Genomic DNA, 18,302 nt, shown 5'->3' on the forward strand with positions numbered 1-18,302 from the left:
CCGTGACCTGTCAGGTCCCCGCAGTCTTGACGTGGTTGTAAACCTCAGAAATGAAATATGAACAAAGCATATCCCTCTATAGTGAGGACTTGTCTCAATCCAGAGCAAGTGCCATTTCTGTCTGCTACTTAGTTCTTCTGCTATCCACATAAATCACTTCTGAAAAGTTTTCTTGACACCAAGAGAAAAATGGTGACAGGGGAGAGACTTCCTGTTCCTGCTGATTGACAGACTTGGCTCTGTTTCTGTGTGAAAGAGGGGGGGGGTCCCTGCCTCCGCCTCCAATCAGCTCTCAGAGCTCTTGTACAGTGTGACTTCACGGGCATAGCAATAGGGGTCGCAGGGGTCACATGGCGACCCTACTCATGCACCAGGAGGGCCTGGGCAGCAAGAGGAACAATCAGCTGTATTTTCCAGCAGCAGCTGAAATCCCTCTTCTCCTTCAACTGATCGGATTTAGCAAATGCAGTCCCTCCATCCTGTTTGGGCCCCCTGTGTGCTCTCCTGGCCCCTGCAGCACTCCAGATAACACAGAGCCAAAGAGTTCTTGAAAGCATTTAACTCCATACATGCCAGGTAACAACAGAGGCAGAGTACAGGATTTCATGTGAGGGATTTGGAAGTGCAGCATCGTGACAGCTGAGAAGGGACACAGACATCATCATCACTATTAACAGTGCTTATCCTGGGGGGGGGGCAGGATTTCATGGCCATTCTGCATAAGCAGGAGCTGAGCAGCTGCACAGACTTAACCCCATAGCTGTTGGGGAAGGAGCTGAGCGGGTGGCTAACAACCTCTCAATACCTCTGCCATGTACAACTTAAAGCACCCACTGATTACCTTACAAGGGGCAGGAAAGAGGGTTGGGGGGGGGTCTGTCAGAGGAGGGAGGTGTCAGTAGTTGGGGGGGGGGGGGGTCTGTCAGAGGAGGGAGGTGTCAGTAGTTGGGGGGATCTGTCAGAGGAGGGAGGTGTTGGTATTTGTGGGGAGGGTCTGTCAGAGGAGGGAGGTGTCGGTAGTTGGGTGGGTCTGTCAGAGGAGGGAGATGTTGGTAGTTGGGGGTGTCTGTCAGAGGAGGGAGGTGTCAGTAATTGGGGGGGGGGGGTCTGTCAGAGGAGGGAGGTGTCAGTAGTTGGGGTTGTCTGTCAGAGGAGGGAGGTGTCAGTAGTTGGGGGGTGTCTGTCAGAGGAGGGAGGTGTCAGTAGTTGGGGGTGTCTGTCAGAGGAGGGAGATGTTGGTAGTTGGGGGTGTCTGTCAGAGGAGGGAGATGTTGGTAGTTGGGGGTGTCTGTCAGAGGAGGGAGGTGTCAGTAATTGGGGGGGGATCTGTCAGAGGAGGGAGGCGTCGTAAGTTGGGGGGAGGGTCTGTCAGAGGAGGGAGGTGTCGGTAGTTTGGGGGGGATCTGTCAGAGGAGAGAGGTGTCGGTAGTTGGGTGGGTCTGTCAGAGGAGGGAGGTGTTGGTAGTTGGGGGGAGGGTCTGTCAGAGGAGGGAGATGTCGGTAGTTGGGGGGAGGGTCTGTCAGAGGAGGGAGATGTCGGTAGTTGGGGGGAGGGTCTGTCAGAGGAGAGAGGTGTCGGTAGTTTGGGGGGATCTATCAGAGGAGGGAGGTGTCAGTAGTTGGGGGTGTCTGTCAAAGGAGGGAGGTGTCAGTAGTTGGGGGTGTCTGTCAGAGGAGGGAGGTGTCAGTAATTGGGGGGGGGGGGGTCTGTCAGAGGAGGGAGGTGTCAGTAGTTGGGGTTGTCTGTCAGAGGAGGGAGGTGTCAGTAGTTGGGGGGTGTCTGTCAGAGGAGGGAGGTGTCAGTAGTTGGGGGTGTCTGTCAGAGGAGGGAGATGTTGGTAGTTGGGAGTGTCTGTCAGAGGAGGGAGGTGTCAGTAATTGGGGGGGGGGGGGTCTGTCAGAGGAGGGAGGTGTCAGTAGTTGGGGGTGTCTGTCAGAGGAGGGAGGTGTCAGTAGTTGGGGGTGTCTGTCAGAGGAGGGAGGTGTCAGTAGTTGGGGGTGTCTGTCAGAGGAGGGAGGTGTCAGTAGTTGGGGGTGTCTGTCAGAGGAGGGAGATGTTGGTAGTTGGGGGTGTCTGTCAGAGGAGGGAGGTGTCAGTAATTGGGGGGGGGGGGTCTGTCAGAGGAGGGAGGTGTCAGTAGTTGGGGGGGATCTGTCAGAGGAGGGAGGCGTCGGTAGTTGGGGGGAGGGTCTGTCAGAGGAGGGAGGTGTCAGTAGTTGGGGGGAGGGTCTGTCAGAGGAGGGAGATGTTGGTAGTTGGGGGGAGGGTCTGTCAGAGGAGAGAGGTGTCGGTAGTTTAGGGGGATCTGTCAGAAGAGGGAGGTGTCGGTAGTTGGGGGTGTCTGTCAGAGGAGGGAGGTGTCGGTAGTTGGGGGTGTCTGTCAGAGGAGGGATATGTCGGTAGTTGGGGGTGTCTGTCAGGAGGGAGGTGGCGGTAGTTGGGGGTGTCTGTCAGAGGAGGGAGGTGTCAGTAGTTGGGGGTGTCTGTCAGAGGAGGGAGGTGTCAGTAGTTGAGGGGGAGGGTCTGTCAGAGGAGGGAGGTGTCGGTAGTTTGGGGGGGTCTGTCAGTAATGCAGGCTTATTCCACACCCCCTCTATATCTCCCCTGATTATAATGCAGCTCAAGAAATTCTGTCCCCCATGATACCCCTACCCCGTACAGGCAGATCCCCCACCCCCCTAGAGTGACACCCCTCATTCTCAACTACTGACCCCCACCTGCAGCGTACAGATCCCCCCACCCTCCAGCTACCGACCCCTGCCCACCACTGACAGACCCCACATTGACTGAGAATTGATAGGTGTAAAATAACCAGCAATCTTCAAGTAGCGCTTACTGGTTACATAGTAAAGGTGCCCAGCCATTGAGGGGTTAATTGTGATCCTCCCACTCTGCTCCTTCCCTGGCAGATTGTGGGGTTAAATCTGTGTCCGTCTGCGACAATCCACTGCTCTACTGACTGACACTGTCTACTGTCCTACTGACACCATCCACTGCTTTACTGACACCGTCCACTGTCCTGCTGACACCATCCACTGCTTTCCTGACACCATCCACTGTCCTGCTAACACCATCCACTACTTTAATGACATCGTCCACTGTCCTGCTGACACCATCCACTGCTTTCCTGACACCATCCACTGTCCTGCTAACACCATCCACTACTTTAATGACATCGTCCACTGTCCTGCTGACAACATCAACTGCCTCACTGACACAAACCTCTGCCTCACTGACACTGTCCACATACTGTCCTTTGCTCACTGACACTGTCTATTTTTAAGGTAAACTAAATTTATATTTTACAGTGAATTTTGTTTTATTTTCTAAATTATCCTTAGTATTAAAAGTATAACTAAAGGCAAACCTTTTTGGATGGAGTGGAGAGGGATCAGACCCCCTGTCAGGTTTTTATTGCTGTCTGTGTCCCTGTTATGGAGATTCACCCTCTCTTTTTGTACTGTTTACCATTATTATTGAAAGTGAAAGTAAAAGAAAATCCCACATTTTGGGTTGTCCCCATAACAGTAATAAAGGGGAAAGGGAAATCTTCCAATGGGGACACTGGTTCTGGTGACCTGGGGGTCCCCAAGGAATTTCCTTAATTTGCAGAGATTTCCTCTCACTTCCTCGTTTTGGATATGGGACAGAAAATGAAGGAAAATCTCCCTAATGGGACACAGATGACAAAAAAAGTGACAGGAGTTATAACCCTCCCTTATTCTATCCAAAGAAAGGGTGCTAAACCCCAGAGATCTTTGATCTCCTTTGTGTTATTCAGGTAGATCTCCACATCTCATAGGTTGCCTACCCCTGTTTTACACTGTGCTGCTGGGGAAATTGGGGCGATTGCTGCATCACGCTGCATAAGTAATTTGGTAAACTCAGAGGGCCTGGGGCAAGAGCAGTGGAAGTGGAGGGTGGTAGTTGGGGGCCCCAAGTCAACTTTTGCTTTGGAGTCCACAAGCTGCAAGATCCTGTGTAAATTCTGCACTTTGAATGGATGTAGGGGACAGACAGCTATAGATAAACCGGTACAACTTATGTAGGATTTGTTTCCTCTCTGTGTATCACCTGAGGCTAGTCACTTCACAGGGTATACTGTGTGTGAGGGTTTAGAACCACCTTAAATCACATCTGAGGTTCTTAGCGCTCATGGATAAAATTCCTGGTAACAGCAATCATGGATCATCACACTCCCTGCGGGGTTTGAAATATGTCTCATATTATGGAGGATGCAACAGAAAACATGGAAACATCCCTCCCTGTTCTATGAGCAGCAAGGTGGGTAGGAACTGTGTCAACAAGTACGATGTGAAGGTCATGTTGTGGATTCATCAAGATATACAAGAAGACTCCACCTATATATTAAATATCACTTTTGAGTAAACTGGCCCTTTGAGTCTTTGGGGGTCTGGAGTGGTGGGATCTCCGGCTGAATTCCCGAATCTCCGTATTCCACACAAGTTGGTGCAGAGATCTTGATGCAACAATCTGAATGTTGTCAAGGAACAATATTTTCAGAGCATAAAGTTACAGGCTGGGAGGGAGAAATCAGAGATACTACTTTCAGGCATGTCCACCAAATGTGCCTCCTTTAACCACTTGCCTGCCGGGCACTTATACCCCCTTCTTTACCAGCCAATTTTTAGCTTTCACTTTGACTGACAATTGCGCGGTCATACAACACTGTACCCATATGACATTTTTATCATTTTTTTCTCACAAATAGAGCTTTCGTTTGGTGGTATTTAATTGCCGCTGGACACTTTACTTTTTGCAAAAAATTTGAAAAAAAAAAAAAAAGTTTCTTTGTTTCTAATATAAAATTTTTCAAACAGGTAATTTTTCTCCTGCACTGATGTGCGTTGATGAGGCAGCACTGATGGGCACTAATAGGCGGCACTGATAGGCAGCACTAATGAGGTGTCACGAATAGGCAGCACTGATAGGTGGCACTGACTGGCATCACTGCTGGGCACTGACTGGCACAACCACTGGGCACTGACTGGTGGCACTGACTGGCAGCACTGCTGGGCGGCACTGGTGGGCACTGGTGGGTGGCACTGGTGGGCACATGTGGGTGGGCACAGGTGGATGCACTGCTGGGCACAGGTAGGTGGCACTTCTGAGCACAGGTGGGCGCACTGCTGGGCACAGGTGGGCGGAACTGGTGGGTGGCACTGCTGGGCACCGATCATCAGGGCACTGATCATCACTGATAGGCAGCACTAATGAGGTGTCACGAATAGGCAGCACTGATAGGTGGCACTGACTGGCATCACTGCTGGGCACTGACTGGCACAACCACTGGGCACTGACTGGTGGCACTGACTGGCAGCACTGCTGGGCTGCACTGATGGGCACTGGTGGGCACAGGTGGGTGGCACTGGTGGTCACATGTGGGTGGGCACAGGTGGATGCACTGCTGGGCACAGGTAGGTGGCACTTCTGAGCACAGGTGGGCGCACTGCTGGGCACAGGTGGGCGGAACTGGTGGGTGGCACTGCTGGGCACCGATCATCAGGGCACTGATCATCAGTGCCGATCCCGGCTCTGACAACTGCCGGTTCTCGGCAGTACTTTCCTCACGCTCTGACAATGTGAGGAAAGTGCAGCCGAGAACCGGCAATTGCATTTCCCGGTGATCAGCGTGTCATTGGACACGGCTGATCACGTGGTAAAAGGCCGCTGTGATTGGCCTTTTACCACATCACGTGATCAGCTGTGTCCGTAGGACACAGCGATCACGGAGATTGCCGGGTGTGCACCCCCCGGGGCGCGCAGAAGAGCGCGTTCTGGGAGGACGTCATATGGCGCCCTCCCAGAACTGGCCGGCCGCAGTGTAGCCATCATTCGGCTATCTGCGGTCGGCAAGTGGTTAATACAAACCAGCAGTATAAGGGCCTGTGTTGATGGGTTTTTCCTTGCTTTTAGGCTCCATGACATGAGCAGTTGCTAAACTCGACTTTAGAAGCTTTTAACATTTTTTTGCCAAAACTCCTAAACTCAACTCCATAAAAGCCTGTGTGTCCATGTACACATTTGCTTTTAGAAGAGTTTAAGAGCTGCCGTGTTTAGATGAGGTTAAACCTTCTTTTTTCCTGAGCATGAAAGAATCAAGTTCAGGATAGGAACGCTTTGACCAGCAACTGTGGGAAAAAGCGGCAACTGCGTTTTTGCCGTGATTTGTGTTTCCCAGCAGCCGGCGGTCCGAGTAGGCTCATGTACATGAAGCTTTAGATAGGTTAGGATAGCTTGTTCGCTTCCATACAAGTCTTTAGGAATGCAAAACCTACATGAAGGAGTTCAACTGCAGGTCAAGTGGACCTGTCGGTGAATTGTAAATGATCTCAAAGGGTTTCAAACTGATGGCATTGAGCCAAACCCAAGGTGCTTTAACACAGACCCTGAGGCTGTAAAGACAAGACTTTCATAGTGAAATGAGACTACATCATTTTTTCCTCACCTCCCCATCTGGGAGTCGGCTGTATCCCCAGAGCTGCAAGGTATGAGGTAGATAGGATGGCCGGCTGTCCTCCTGCTCCTTGATGTTAGCTCTCATCCAGCACAGCCAAAGGATGGCGCAGAGCAGCAGACTTGCAGCACAGACCCGAGCCTATGGGAAGGATGACATGACAGATAGAAGTAGACTTTGAGAACAAGGACATGCAAACATGAGGGTCTCCTCCTCCAACCTCCTGCATCAGCTGTCTCCCTGTATCCACCACTGAATAGGACACTTGTACCTACAGGAAGTTTTTGTTTTTGTTTTCTGACTTCTCTACTGCTCTTAACGACTTCCAGTCCGGGCCATTTCTGACATTCCTCTCCTACATGTAAAAAACATCTTTGGAACCCCCAAACATGATATATTTTTAAGCAGAGGACCTAGAGAATAAAATGGTGGGTTTTAAAAAATGTTTTGTCACACAGTATGTGCGCAGTGTTTTCTCAAACGTAATTTAAAAAATACTCTTGAATGGATTTTAGTGCATACAAACACAATATAATACTCAATTTTTTGTAAAATATAAAAGATGATGTTGTGCCGAGTAAATAGATACCTAACATCTCACGCTGTAAACGTGAAACGACGCAAAACTATGGTACTTAAACATCTCCATAGGTGGTGCTTTAAAAGTCTTTACATGTTACCGGTTTAGGGTTACATAGGAGGTCTAGTGCTACAATTATTGCTCTCACTCTGATGTTCGCAGTGATACCTCACATGTGGTGTGATCACCATTTACATATGCGTGCGGAACTGATGCGTAAGCACGATGGGATGGGAGTGTGTTAAAAAATGTTATTGAATTTTTTTTTTCATTCTTAATTTCTTTTTTCCTTTTGTAAACACCTCTTGTGATAACAACAAACAGTGACAGGTCCCAGTACTGAGACATCTGGGCTCTATTAGACCCTAGATGTCTCCTCTGCCCTTGAAAGCTTTGGATCAAACTTGAATCTGTTTGATCCTGAGCTTTCTTAAGCCGCCAGTGGCTGGTAAACAACAGACAGAAACTGGATGTGACAAAATCCTAGTTGCTTCAGGTTTCTGACATCACACAGTAGGAGGAGTAACATCTGTTCCTCCCACTGTGTCTCAGGAAAATAATGCCGAAGGACGCATCCCTACCGAGCTCCTCAATCGCATGGGAGAGCACGGTAAAGGTGGCAGCAGAAGGGGGGGACCCCCATCCGCCGCCTGTAAAAGTAGTCCGGTGGGTCTAGCCCAGCAATGGGCAAACTACTTTTAATCCGGCCCGCGGAGCTAGGCTCCCGCTAGGCTCCTCTCACAGTCCGCCCTGAAGACCGGTGTAGCATGAAAATCTGTCTCCTATGAGGATCTGTCCCCCTCGACGTATCTGCGCATGTGCCGGAGATCGCCGATCGGCTGCTAATGCCTGAAACTGGCACATGCGCAGATACGTCGAGGGGGACAGATCCTCATAGGAGACAGATTTTCATGCTACACCGGAACGGCGCGGGAACACGGCGAGAGGAATGCGCGGAGCAAAGGTAAGTGAATTGACACAGGGGAGACTTGGGGACTTAATATGGGGGATGAATTAATATGGGGAATGAATTACTATAGGGGGGATGAATTACTATAGGGGGGATGAATTACTATATGGGGGATGAATTACTATGGGGGATGAATTACTATATTGGGGATGAATTACTATATTGGGGATGAATTACTATATGGAGGATGAATTACTATATGGGGGATGAATTACTATATGGGGGATGAATTACTATGGGGGATGAATTACTATATGGGGGATGAATTACTATAGGGGGATGAATTACTATGGGGGATGAATTACTATATGGGGGATGAATTACTATATGGGGGATGAATTACTATAGGGGGATGAATTACTATGGGGGATGAATTACTATATGGGGGATGAATTACTATGGGGGATGAATTACTATAGGGGGATGAATTACTATGGGGGATGAATTACTATGGGGGATGAATTACTATATGGGGGATGAATTACTATGGGGGATGAATTACTATATGGGGGATGAATTACTATATGGGGGATGAATTACTATATGGGGGATGAATTACTATATGGGGGATGAATTACTATATGGGGGATGAATTACTATAGGGGGATGAATTACTATAGGGGGATGAATTACTATGGGGGATGAATTACTATGGGGGATGAATTACTATATGGGGGATGAATTACTATGGGGGATGAATTACTATGGGGGATGAATTACTATATGGGGGATGAATTACTATATGGGGGATGAATTACTATGGGGGATGAATTACTATATGGGGGATTAATTACTATACTTACTATGGATGACACATACACATCATTCATCTACTCTTGGTCCGGCCCCTGGGTCCAATATATGAACCCATTGCGGCCCTCAAGTCAAAAAGTTTGCCCACCCCTGGTCTAGCCACTCAGATTATTTTTAGTTTGTGCAGATTCACTGGTCCTAAAAAATGATATCACTCTTCTTATCCAAGGACCTTCAAATATAGTATGTCCTATGGACGGGCAGTGGTTAAGAAACCCTTCACTAAGGGTTGAGAGTATTAAGGCATTCAGCTCAAATATATCCTTCAGTACAAGCATTGGAGCATCCAACCTGCACTAGGAGGCCCTTTGCGGCATTTGTGTTGGACCTGAACTCAAGAAGATTTGCTATGTTATAAGGAACATCTAGAGAAGCCTTTCTCAGCCATTTTAACATGGAGGAACCCTTGAAATAACTTTTTGTCTTCAGGGAAACCTCGCTAATTACTATTAAATTTACAGCTCACAGTACATTCCTACGATGGTCAGTGGGAAGAATGCTTCTTACATTTGTGGTCAGTGGGAAGAATGCCTCTTACATTTGTGGTCAGTGGGAAGAATGCCTCTTACATTTGTGGTCAGGGGGAAGAATGCCTCTTACATTTGTGGTCAGGGGGAAGAATGCCTCTTACATTTGTGGTCAGGGGGAAGAATCCCTGCTTAAAGATAGCTAAAATGATCATGGGTGTCAGTGGATACTCATCTGAGAAGCAGAAATCTATTAATGCTCAAGGAAAACCTAACAACCTCTGGAAGAACCCAAGAGTTCCATGGAACCTTGGTTGAGAAACCCTACTCCAGAATGTTAACTGTGCCTAAGCAGTACCCTGAAAAGGTCCTTTCCCTGGGTTGTGTTCTCTAGTCAAACTATGTACAGTATATCTCAGGTCTAGGTGGACAGAAATAAAAATTGTCAAACGGCTCCCATATATGTATTTCTTCTGTGTATTTAACGATTTGCCTGGAATTTGGTTGTTATCAATACGGGAAAACAGGATAGTTAAGTAACAGCCACTCAGCAGCTGTGTTTTATAGACTGCTCTAAAAGGAGTGGAGATCAGATTGATCTCTATAGCTTCATCCACTGTGGTGGCCACATAAACACTTCATGTATGAACACACTTACTAAGATCTTCATGTTTCATGTTACAGAGATTCCCAGGGCCTGAAAAAGTAGAAATAAACACACATGAACAGGGCTCTTTACACTGCTCCTCATGCATTTAGAATTAGCTTTTGAGTCATTTTCATACATTGTAATAAAAATAAAAAGCAAAATTAAAACAAAACAACCCCTGCCCCAAATAAATATTAATGATGCTCCCCTTGGTGGTGTTTTTGCCATCATTCCCGTCTCTGTTTTCTATTTTAGTGCATTTTTATTTTAGCTTTGCATTTGTTTTAAGAATCATTCCTGTTTAGTGTGGAGGTCTTATGACTGGTGGGTCACAGATTCAACACTTTCACAATCGGCCTTAAATGAAGCGGCCTCCTCTTTGAATGATGCCACATCCTGCCCTGAACCCCCCAGCTCTATTTGTTTTCTTTGTATGCCTCACCACTTCATTATGTATGCTTTGCTGTATAGTCCCTATTCCACAGCATCTCATTTTGTGTGCTGTTCTACAGTCCCTATTTCACACTGCCGCATTGTGTACACTATGCTGTATATTCACCCATTCCATACCGCCTCATTGTGTACACTATGCTGTATATTCACCCATTCCACACCGCCTCATTCTGTACACTATGCTATATATTCACCCATTCCACACCGCCTCATTCTGTACACTATGCTGTATATTCACCCATTCCACACCGCCTCATTCTGTACACTATGCTATATATTCACCCATTCCACACCGCCTCATTCTGTACACTATGCTATATATTCACCCATTCCACACCGCCTCATTCTGTACACTATGCTGTATATTCACCCATTCCACATCCCCTCATTCTGTACACTATGCTGTATATTCACCCATTCCACACCCCCTCATTGTGTACACTATGCTGTATATTCACCCATTCCACACCGCCTCATTCGTAACACTATGCTATATATTCACCCATTCCACACCGCCTCATTCTGTACACTATGCTATATATTCACCCATTCCACACCGCCTCATTCTGTACACTATGCTGTATATTCACCCATTCCACACCGCCTCATTGTGTACACTATGCTGTATATTCACCCATTCCACACCGCCTCATTCTGTACACTATGCTATATATTCACCCATTCCACACCGCCTCATTCTGTACACTATGCTATATATTCACCCATTCCACACCGCCTCATTCTGTACACTATGCTGTATATTCACCCATTCCACATCCCCTCATTCTGTACACTATGCTGTATATTCACCCATTCCACACCCCCTCATTGTGTACACTATGCTGTATATTCACCCATTCCACACCGCCTCATTCTGTACACTATGCTATATATTCACCCATTCCACACCGCCTCATTCTGTACACTATGCTGTATATTCACCCATTCCACATCCCCTCATTCTGTACACTATGCTGTATATTCACCCATTCCACACCCCCTCATTGTGTACACTATGCTGTATATTCACCCATTCCACACCGCCTCATTCTGTACACTATGCTGTATACTCACCCATTCCACACCGCCTCATTCTGTACACTATGCTGTATACTCACCCATTCCACACCGCCTCATTCTGTACACTATGCTGTATATTCACCCATTCCACACCGCCTCATTTTGTACACTATGCTGTATATTCACCCATTCCACACCGCCTCATTCTGTACACTATGCTGTATATTCACCCATTCCACATCCCCTCATTCTGTACACTATGCTGTATATTCACCCATTCCACACCGCCTCATTGTGTACACTATGCTGTATATTCACCCATTCCACACCGCCTCATTCTGTACACTATGCTGTATATTCACCCATTCCACACCGCCTCATTCTGTACACTATGCTGTATATTCACCCATTCCACACCGCCTCATTCTGTACACTATGCTGTATATTCACCCATTCCACACCGCCTCATTCTGTACACTATGCTGTATATTCACCCATTCCACACCGCCTCATTGTGTACACTATGCTGTATATTCACCCATTCCATACCGCCTCATTGTGTACACTATGCTGTATATTCACCCATTCCACACCGCCTCATTCTGTACACAGTGCTGTATATTCAGCCATTCCACACCCCCTCATTGTGTACACTATGCTGTATACTCACCCATTCCACACCGCCTCATTCTGTACACTATGCTGTATATTCACCCATTGCACACCGCCTCATTCTGTACACAATGCTGTATATTCAGTCATTCCACACCATTGCCCCCCAGCACTCAGTATTGGTCTCGGGCACCTCTCCAGCACATTGAAATCCCAGCATTCAGATCAGGGCACCTCTCTGGCACATGGCTCTCAGTGCCCAGCTCCTAAATCGGAGTACCCCTGGCGTAGACTGTGCTGATTGGGCTGGGAGGAATCCTGGACTTGGATGGGGAAACACCGGTCCTGCCTCCCTCTACACATCATACAGTCAGAGACCATCTGTACTGCCAGGGGCTCTTCGATGTGCAGCAACTTAGCTGTACTTACATTGTGCTAATGCGGGGGCCTCCAAACTTTCTAAACAAAGGCCTTCAGACTTTCGGGGGGCTGGACTGTGGCCAGCAGGGGTGGATATTTTACTGGCATCAGTGGGAATAAACCTCGCCCCATTCAGTATTGGGGGGGGGTATTAGTGCCCCATCACTGGCAAGAATACTGCCCCATTATTGGTGTCAGTAGGAGAAATGGTGACCAATTTTGTTGGTATCAGTTGGCAGAATAGTGTGTCTTATCAGTGGGAGGGCCCAAGGGCCAGATAAAGGCAAGCAAAGGGCTACATCCGGCCCCAGGGCCACAGTTTGGAGACCACTGTGCTAATGCTGCATCTGTTCTAAAGGGACAATCCCCATTTCATACCAAAATCTCTCTTTTTATTTTGGACCACTCTGTTGGTTGTAAACTATAAAGAGAACTGATGTGGGATTGTGACTTCTCAGGAATAGGAGGATGCAGTGGAAGGTTTTTTTTATTTATAATGACTTCTCAAAAACATATTCGTAAGCCTTATTATACAATAAGCCCGGGTTCACATATATGCGGTGTGATACATCTCGTGATTCGCACAGAACCGCACACCGCATTCCTGTCAAATCACATGGGATTTGTGTGCGGTGCGATTGGAGCCATGGGCAGCACAGTGGCTAAATGGTTAGCACTTTCGCCTGGCAGTACTAGGGCCGTTGGTTCGAATCCCAGCCACGGCACCTCCTGCCTGGAGTTTGCATGTTCTCCTTGTGCCTGCGTGAGTTTCCTCCAGGTACTCCGGTTTCCTTCTACACTCCATGCTGGTAGGTGAATTAGCTCCTGTCTAAATTGTCCCTAGTATGTGTATGTATGAATGCGAGTTAGGGACTTTAGATTGTACGACCCTTGAGGGTTAGGGACTGATGTGAATGTACTATATATATGTAAAGTGCTGCGTAAACTGACAGCGCTATATAAGTACCTGAAATAAATAAATAAATACATTTTTGTATGGCTCTAATCGCACTGCACCCGCACCAAAAAGGTGCAGGACCCTTTTTTTGGTCCGCACTAGATTCGGATCGCATGTGTATTCACACCTATGCGATCCGATTCTGTACATCGCACCGTGTTTTGCAGACCGATTTCGGGGTGTTGTTAACATACACACCCGCAGCGGTTCACATGAACGGGGTGTGATTCTGATGCGGTGCGGAATTTGCACACACTGTGAACCCAGGCTCAATCAAAACAAAAACTATAAATATACCTAACAATTTAATTGCCAAGTACAGCATTTACATTTACAATACACTCATATGTACATGGCGCCTGCTCAGCCCATGGCCCTTAAAAAGATAAACAATAAATGATTTTTAAATTTCTGTATATTTTCTCATTATATAATTACTCTATAAAAATAGAGATCCTTTTGTGCTTTCCCTCAACGCTTAAAAAGAAAAAAGTTGCTAACGTGCAATATGATAAATCACGAAAAAAAAAATAATGGTGAAATTAGTGCAGCAAGCTAAAATAGCACACTAAAAATATATATATATATCATCTAAAGTACATCAAAATAAACAGAGTAAAAAGATACAATAGCAACCATGATGTCTGTAGGTTGCCTAATTGCCGATCTCCTCCACTCTTCCTACCACTCCATCCCCCACAGCTATTTCCTCCTGTACCACTATCCCCTCCCTCCTAGATTGTAAGCTCCAAGGAGCAGGGCCCTTGAACCCCTCATGTATTGAATTGTATTGTTATTGTACTGTCTCGTGTACTGTCTTCCATTATAATGTACAATGCTGAGCGAACTGTTGGCGCTATATAAATCCTGTATAATAATAGGTGAATCTGCAACAAACTATGATCTAATAATTATATACTCCACCTATAATTGAAGCCAGTCCCAACATCTATAGTGCATAAATAACAGTATCGGTAATCATCTTTGATATAATGTGTAGAAAAATCCAATATCACTCCCAAATTACATAAGGGTGTAAAATGCAACACAAACATTTAGGATGTAATGAATAATTCAATCTTCATAAACTTGTGTAACCTAACCCAATATACTCCAACTCCTCAATGTATCCGTTCACGAATGTATTCATCTATGGAAAGTGCAATGTGCTCCACTCTTCTGATCTGTCAAACTACCACCACAAAATGTTAATATTTGTGTGTTGTCTCTCCATACAACCTTTTTACATATAGTGCCAATTCTTAAATCTGGTGCCCGAAGAGGGACTGACTCTCACCTTTGCTGAAGGACCTCAAGGAACGTATATGAGTGGGATCCTCTTCCTCGGAATTCGACAAGTGCCTGGATGAAAACCTTTTAAGGTCTTGGCTTCAGCATAGTGCTCAAAGAAAAATGGACAAAAACAGAGGCGTAGTATGAACCAGTAATGGAGATTTCTTAAAACCAGGTCAGACACACTTAGAAGTCTAGTGCACAAAGGAAGACAGCATGAGATACTGAACACCCTGGTGAGACTTGGTCCAGCTGACTACTCCCACCTCCTCCCAGCTATTGACATCACTTCCAGTGAAAACCATCTTTGTGTTACGCTACACACAACCTCTCCAGAGACAAAGAGATCACTTAACAGATCCTGCTCTAGTTTACAACTGTTCCTTAAATTAAAATGATATGCATGGACGTCTGTCCTCCTTTTAATGCTATGCAAGGGCTTCTGCCCTTATTTATAATGGTGTGCATGGACTTCTGCCCTCATTTAAAATGGTGTACATAGACTTCTGCCCTCATTTAGAATGGTGTACATAAACTTCTGCCCTCATTTAGAATGGTGTATATAGACTTCTGCCCTCATTTAGAATGGTGTACATAGACTTCTGCCCTCATTTAGAATGGTGGTTATAGACTTCTGCCCTTATTTACAATGGTGTGTATTGACTTCCGCCCTTACTTCAGACATCTCTCCATACATGCGAAAGTAGATTTAACCCTTCATGGAAAAGTCAAATAAAATTTAGCAATAAGTACAACTAGCACTAATACATACTGTGTATGTATGTGTGTGTGTATATATATTTGTGTGTGTCCATGTTCTATGTTCTACAATATAATGAAACTCCACTGCATATAAAATACAGCAACAGAAACAAAAGCAACATACATTTAAAAATCACTAATAAATGAATAATAAATTCCAATGTTAAAATATAAAAAATATCCTTCCATGCTATCAAAATATCATCTGTATACCTCTGAAACAGTACAGGTTTAGCTAAAAAAGTGTCCTGCTCCCATATGACCATAAAAATGTTTGCAATAGTTGGGGCAAACTTAGTGCCCATCATGACTGCAGTATTCTGATAGTAAAATATCCACTATACATGGAAAGACAAACAAACATAACCTCTGTACTGTATATGGTGAATGGTGTCATCTGGGATACACTGCCCCTTTATACAGTTGTGACCAAAATTATTCAACCCCCACTGAAATTGAGTGTTTTGGCCAGTTTGACATTGCTTTTGATCATTCAGTCATCTTGCTTACATTTACATTAAAGAGGCACTTGTAGGTCAGACAAATATAACATAACAGTTATAATGAAATAACCACAAATGTCTTTTCTGTGCTCACAGCATTATCAGTTTTATTCAACCCCCAAGTGACATTCAATCTTAGTACTTAGTATAGCATCCTTTTACAGTTATAACAGCTTTTAAACGTGAAGCATAGCTTGACACAAGTGTCTTGCAGCGATCTACGGGTATCTTCGCCCATTCTTCATGGGCAAAGGCCTCCAGTTCAGTCACATTCTTAGGCTTGCGCACTGCAACTGCTTTCTTTAAGTCCCACCAGAGGTTCTCAATCGGATTTAAGTCTGGTGACTGCGATGGCCACTCCAAAATGTTCCAGCCTTTCCTCTGCAACCATGCTCTAGTGGACTTGGAGGTATGCTTGGGATCATTGTCCTGTTGAAAGGTCCAACGTCTCCCAAGCCTCAGGTGTGTGACGGACTGCATCACGTTTCCATCCAATATCTCCTGGTACTGAAGAGAATTCATGGTACCTTGCACACGCTGAAGCTTCCCTGTACCTGCAGAAGCAAAACAGCCCCAAAGCATGATTGACCCTCCACCATGCTTCACAGTAGGCAAGGTGTTCTTTTCATCATAGGCCTTGTTCTTCCTCCTCCAAACATAGCGTTGATCCATGGGCCCAAACAGTTCTAATTTTGTTTCATCAGTCCACAGAACACTATCCCACAACTTTTGTGGTTTGTCCACATGGCTTTTGGCATACTGCAGTCGACTCTTCTTATTCTTTGGAGACAGCAAGGGGGTACGCCTGGGAGTTCTGGCACGGAGGCCTTCATTACGCAGTGTGCGTCTTATTGTCTGGGCTGAAACTTCTGTACCCACATCTGACAAATCTTTTCTCAGTTCCTCAGCAGTCACACGGGGACTTCTCTCCACTCTACGCTTCAGGTAGCGCACAGCAGTCGAAGTCAGCATCTTCTTTCTGCCACGACCAGGTAGCGTTTCAACAGTGCCCTTTGCCTTGAATTTGCGAATGATGCTTCCTAAGGTGTCTCTTGGTATGTTTAACATCTTTGCAATCTTCTTATAGCCATTGCCCTTCCTGTGAAGAGAAATCACCTCTTCTCTTGTCTTCCTGGACCATTCTCTTGCCTTCACCATGTTTGTAACCACACCAGTAAATGTCTAGAAGGAGCTGAGTATCACAGTCATTTTAAAGCTGCCTAATTGGTGCTTATTATGCTTGATTGCTGCTCGGTGACATCCACAGGTGTTTTCAATACCTGATGGAAAGCACCTGTATGAACCTCTGTTCTTCAGAGTGGTAGTCTTTAAGGGGTTGAATAATTGTGGCAATGAAGAAACCACATAAGAACCATTTACTACTGTATTACATAAACAATTGATGTCATTTTAGTTGCATTTGGGTAGTTACAACGTCCTTGTAGGATTTGATTCTGAATACAATTCCAAATGTACACTATAGTCCCTAAACCCCTTTACAGCATTGGGGGTTGAATAATTTTGGTCACAACTGTATATAGTTACATAGTTAGTCTGGCTGAAAAAAGACAAAAGTCCATCCAGTTCAACCATTAAAAAAAAAAAAAAAAGGTACAATCCTATACCCACAGTTAACCCAGAGGAAGGCAAAAAAAACCAAGCAAAGCATGATCCAATTTGCTCCTGCAATCTAAGAAATAATCCAGGCCTTTTTTAAAGCAATCCACTGAGCTGGCCAGAACCAATGCTTGAGGGAGTCTATGTGGTGCCGCGCCCTCTATGTGAACAGGTGTCTAAGTGTTGGTAGCAGTATTGATCAAACAATAAAAAATATATATCAAATTGCAATAATAAATATGGGATTTTCAAATATATCAACGGATATTCAGCTAATAGAAGTAAGTCCAGCCAAGTTTAAAGTCTCTTCATGAGATTAACATACTCAAAGTAAAAATACTCACACTTTGCAATCAGTCTGTAAAAGTAAGTGTTAGAAGAGCAAAGGGTTACCCTGATGTAACACTCTGTAGGGAGCTGGATGGGTTAATCATCTCTTCACTCTTGAATATGTTACTGTGAGTAAGTATGGGATGTAGATCCTTCCTTCTTTGGGCTTTCCTTTCCTGGATGTACTGCTGTGAGCGAGTATGAGATATGGATCCTCCTTTGCTTATGCTGTATATTCCATCTCCGCATATATACCGGGAATAAAGAGAAACGGATAGTGCCTTATCCTCGATAAAACCATAAATCTTTATTTGTGCCTTAGTATGCACTCACATTGTTTAAAACTTAGTAGCGGTTCTATGGAAGATACCAGTGA

General features: G+C 45.6%; 1 protein-coding gene across 1 annotated transcript in view; it reads right to left on the minus strand.

Moving 5' to 3' along the window:
- ST6GALNAC4 (ST6 N-acetylgalactosaminide alpha-2,6-sialyltransferase 4) overlaps positions 1–15,149 on the minus strand; it is a 38,874-nt gene extending 23,725 nt beyond the window's left edge. Inside the window, exons 1-3 of the mRNA XM_089669013.1 lie at positions 14,719–15,149; positions 9,968–10,006; positions 6,471–6,620 (exon numbers count right to left, since the gene is read on the minus strand). Of these exons, the coding sequence (XP_089525139.1) occupies positions 6,471–6,620; positions 9,968–9,979 (162 nt within the window). The 5' untranslated portion in view covers positions 9,980–10,006; positions 14,719–15,149. The remainder of the gene's footprint in view (positions 1–6,470; positions 6,621–9,967; positions 10,007–14,718) is intronic.
- Positions 15,150–18,302: the final 3,153 nt, after the last annotated feature.

This window comes from Staurois parvus, unplaced genomic scaffold (assembly GCF_062004578.1).
Source record: "Staurois parvus isolate SC_StPar_1 unplaced genomic scaffold, SC_StPar_1.0 ptg000068l, whole genome shotgun sequence".
Taxonomy (NCBI): Eukaryota; Metazoa; Chordata; class Amphibia; order Anura; family Ranidae; genus Staurois; species Staurois parvus.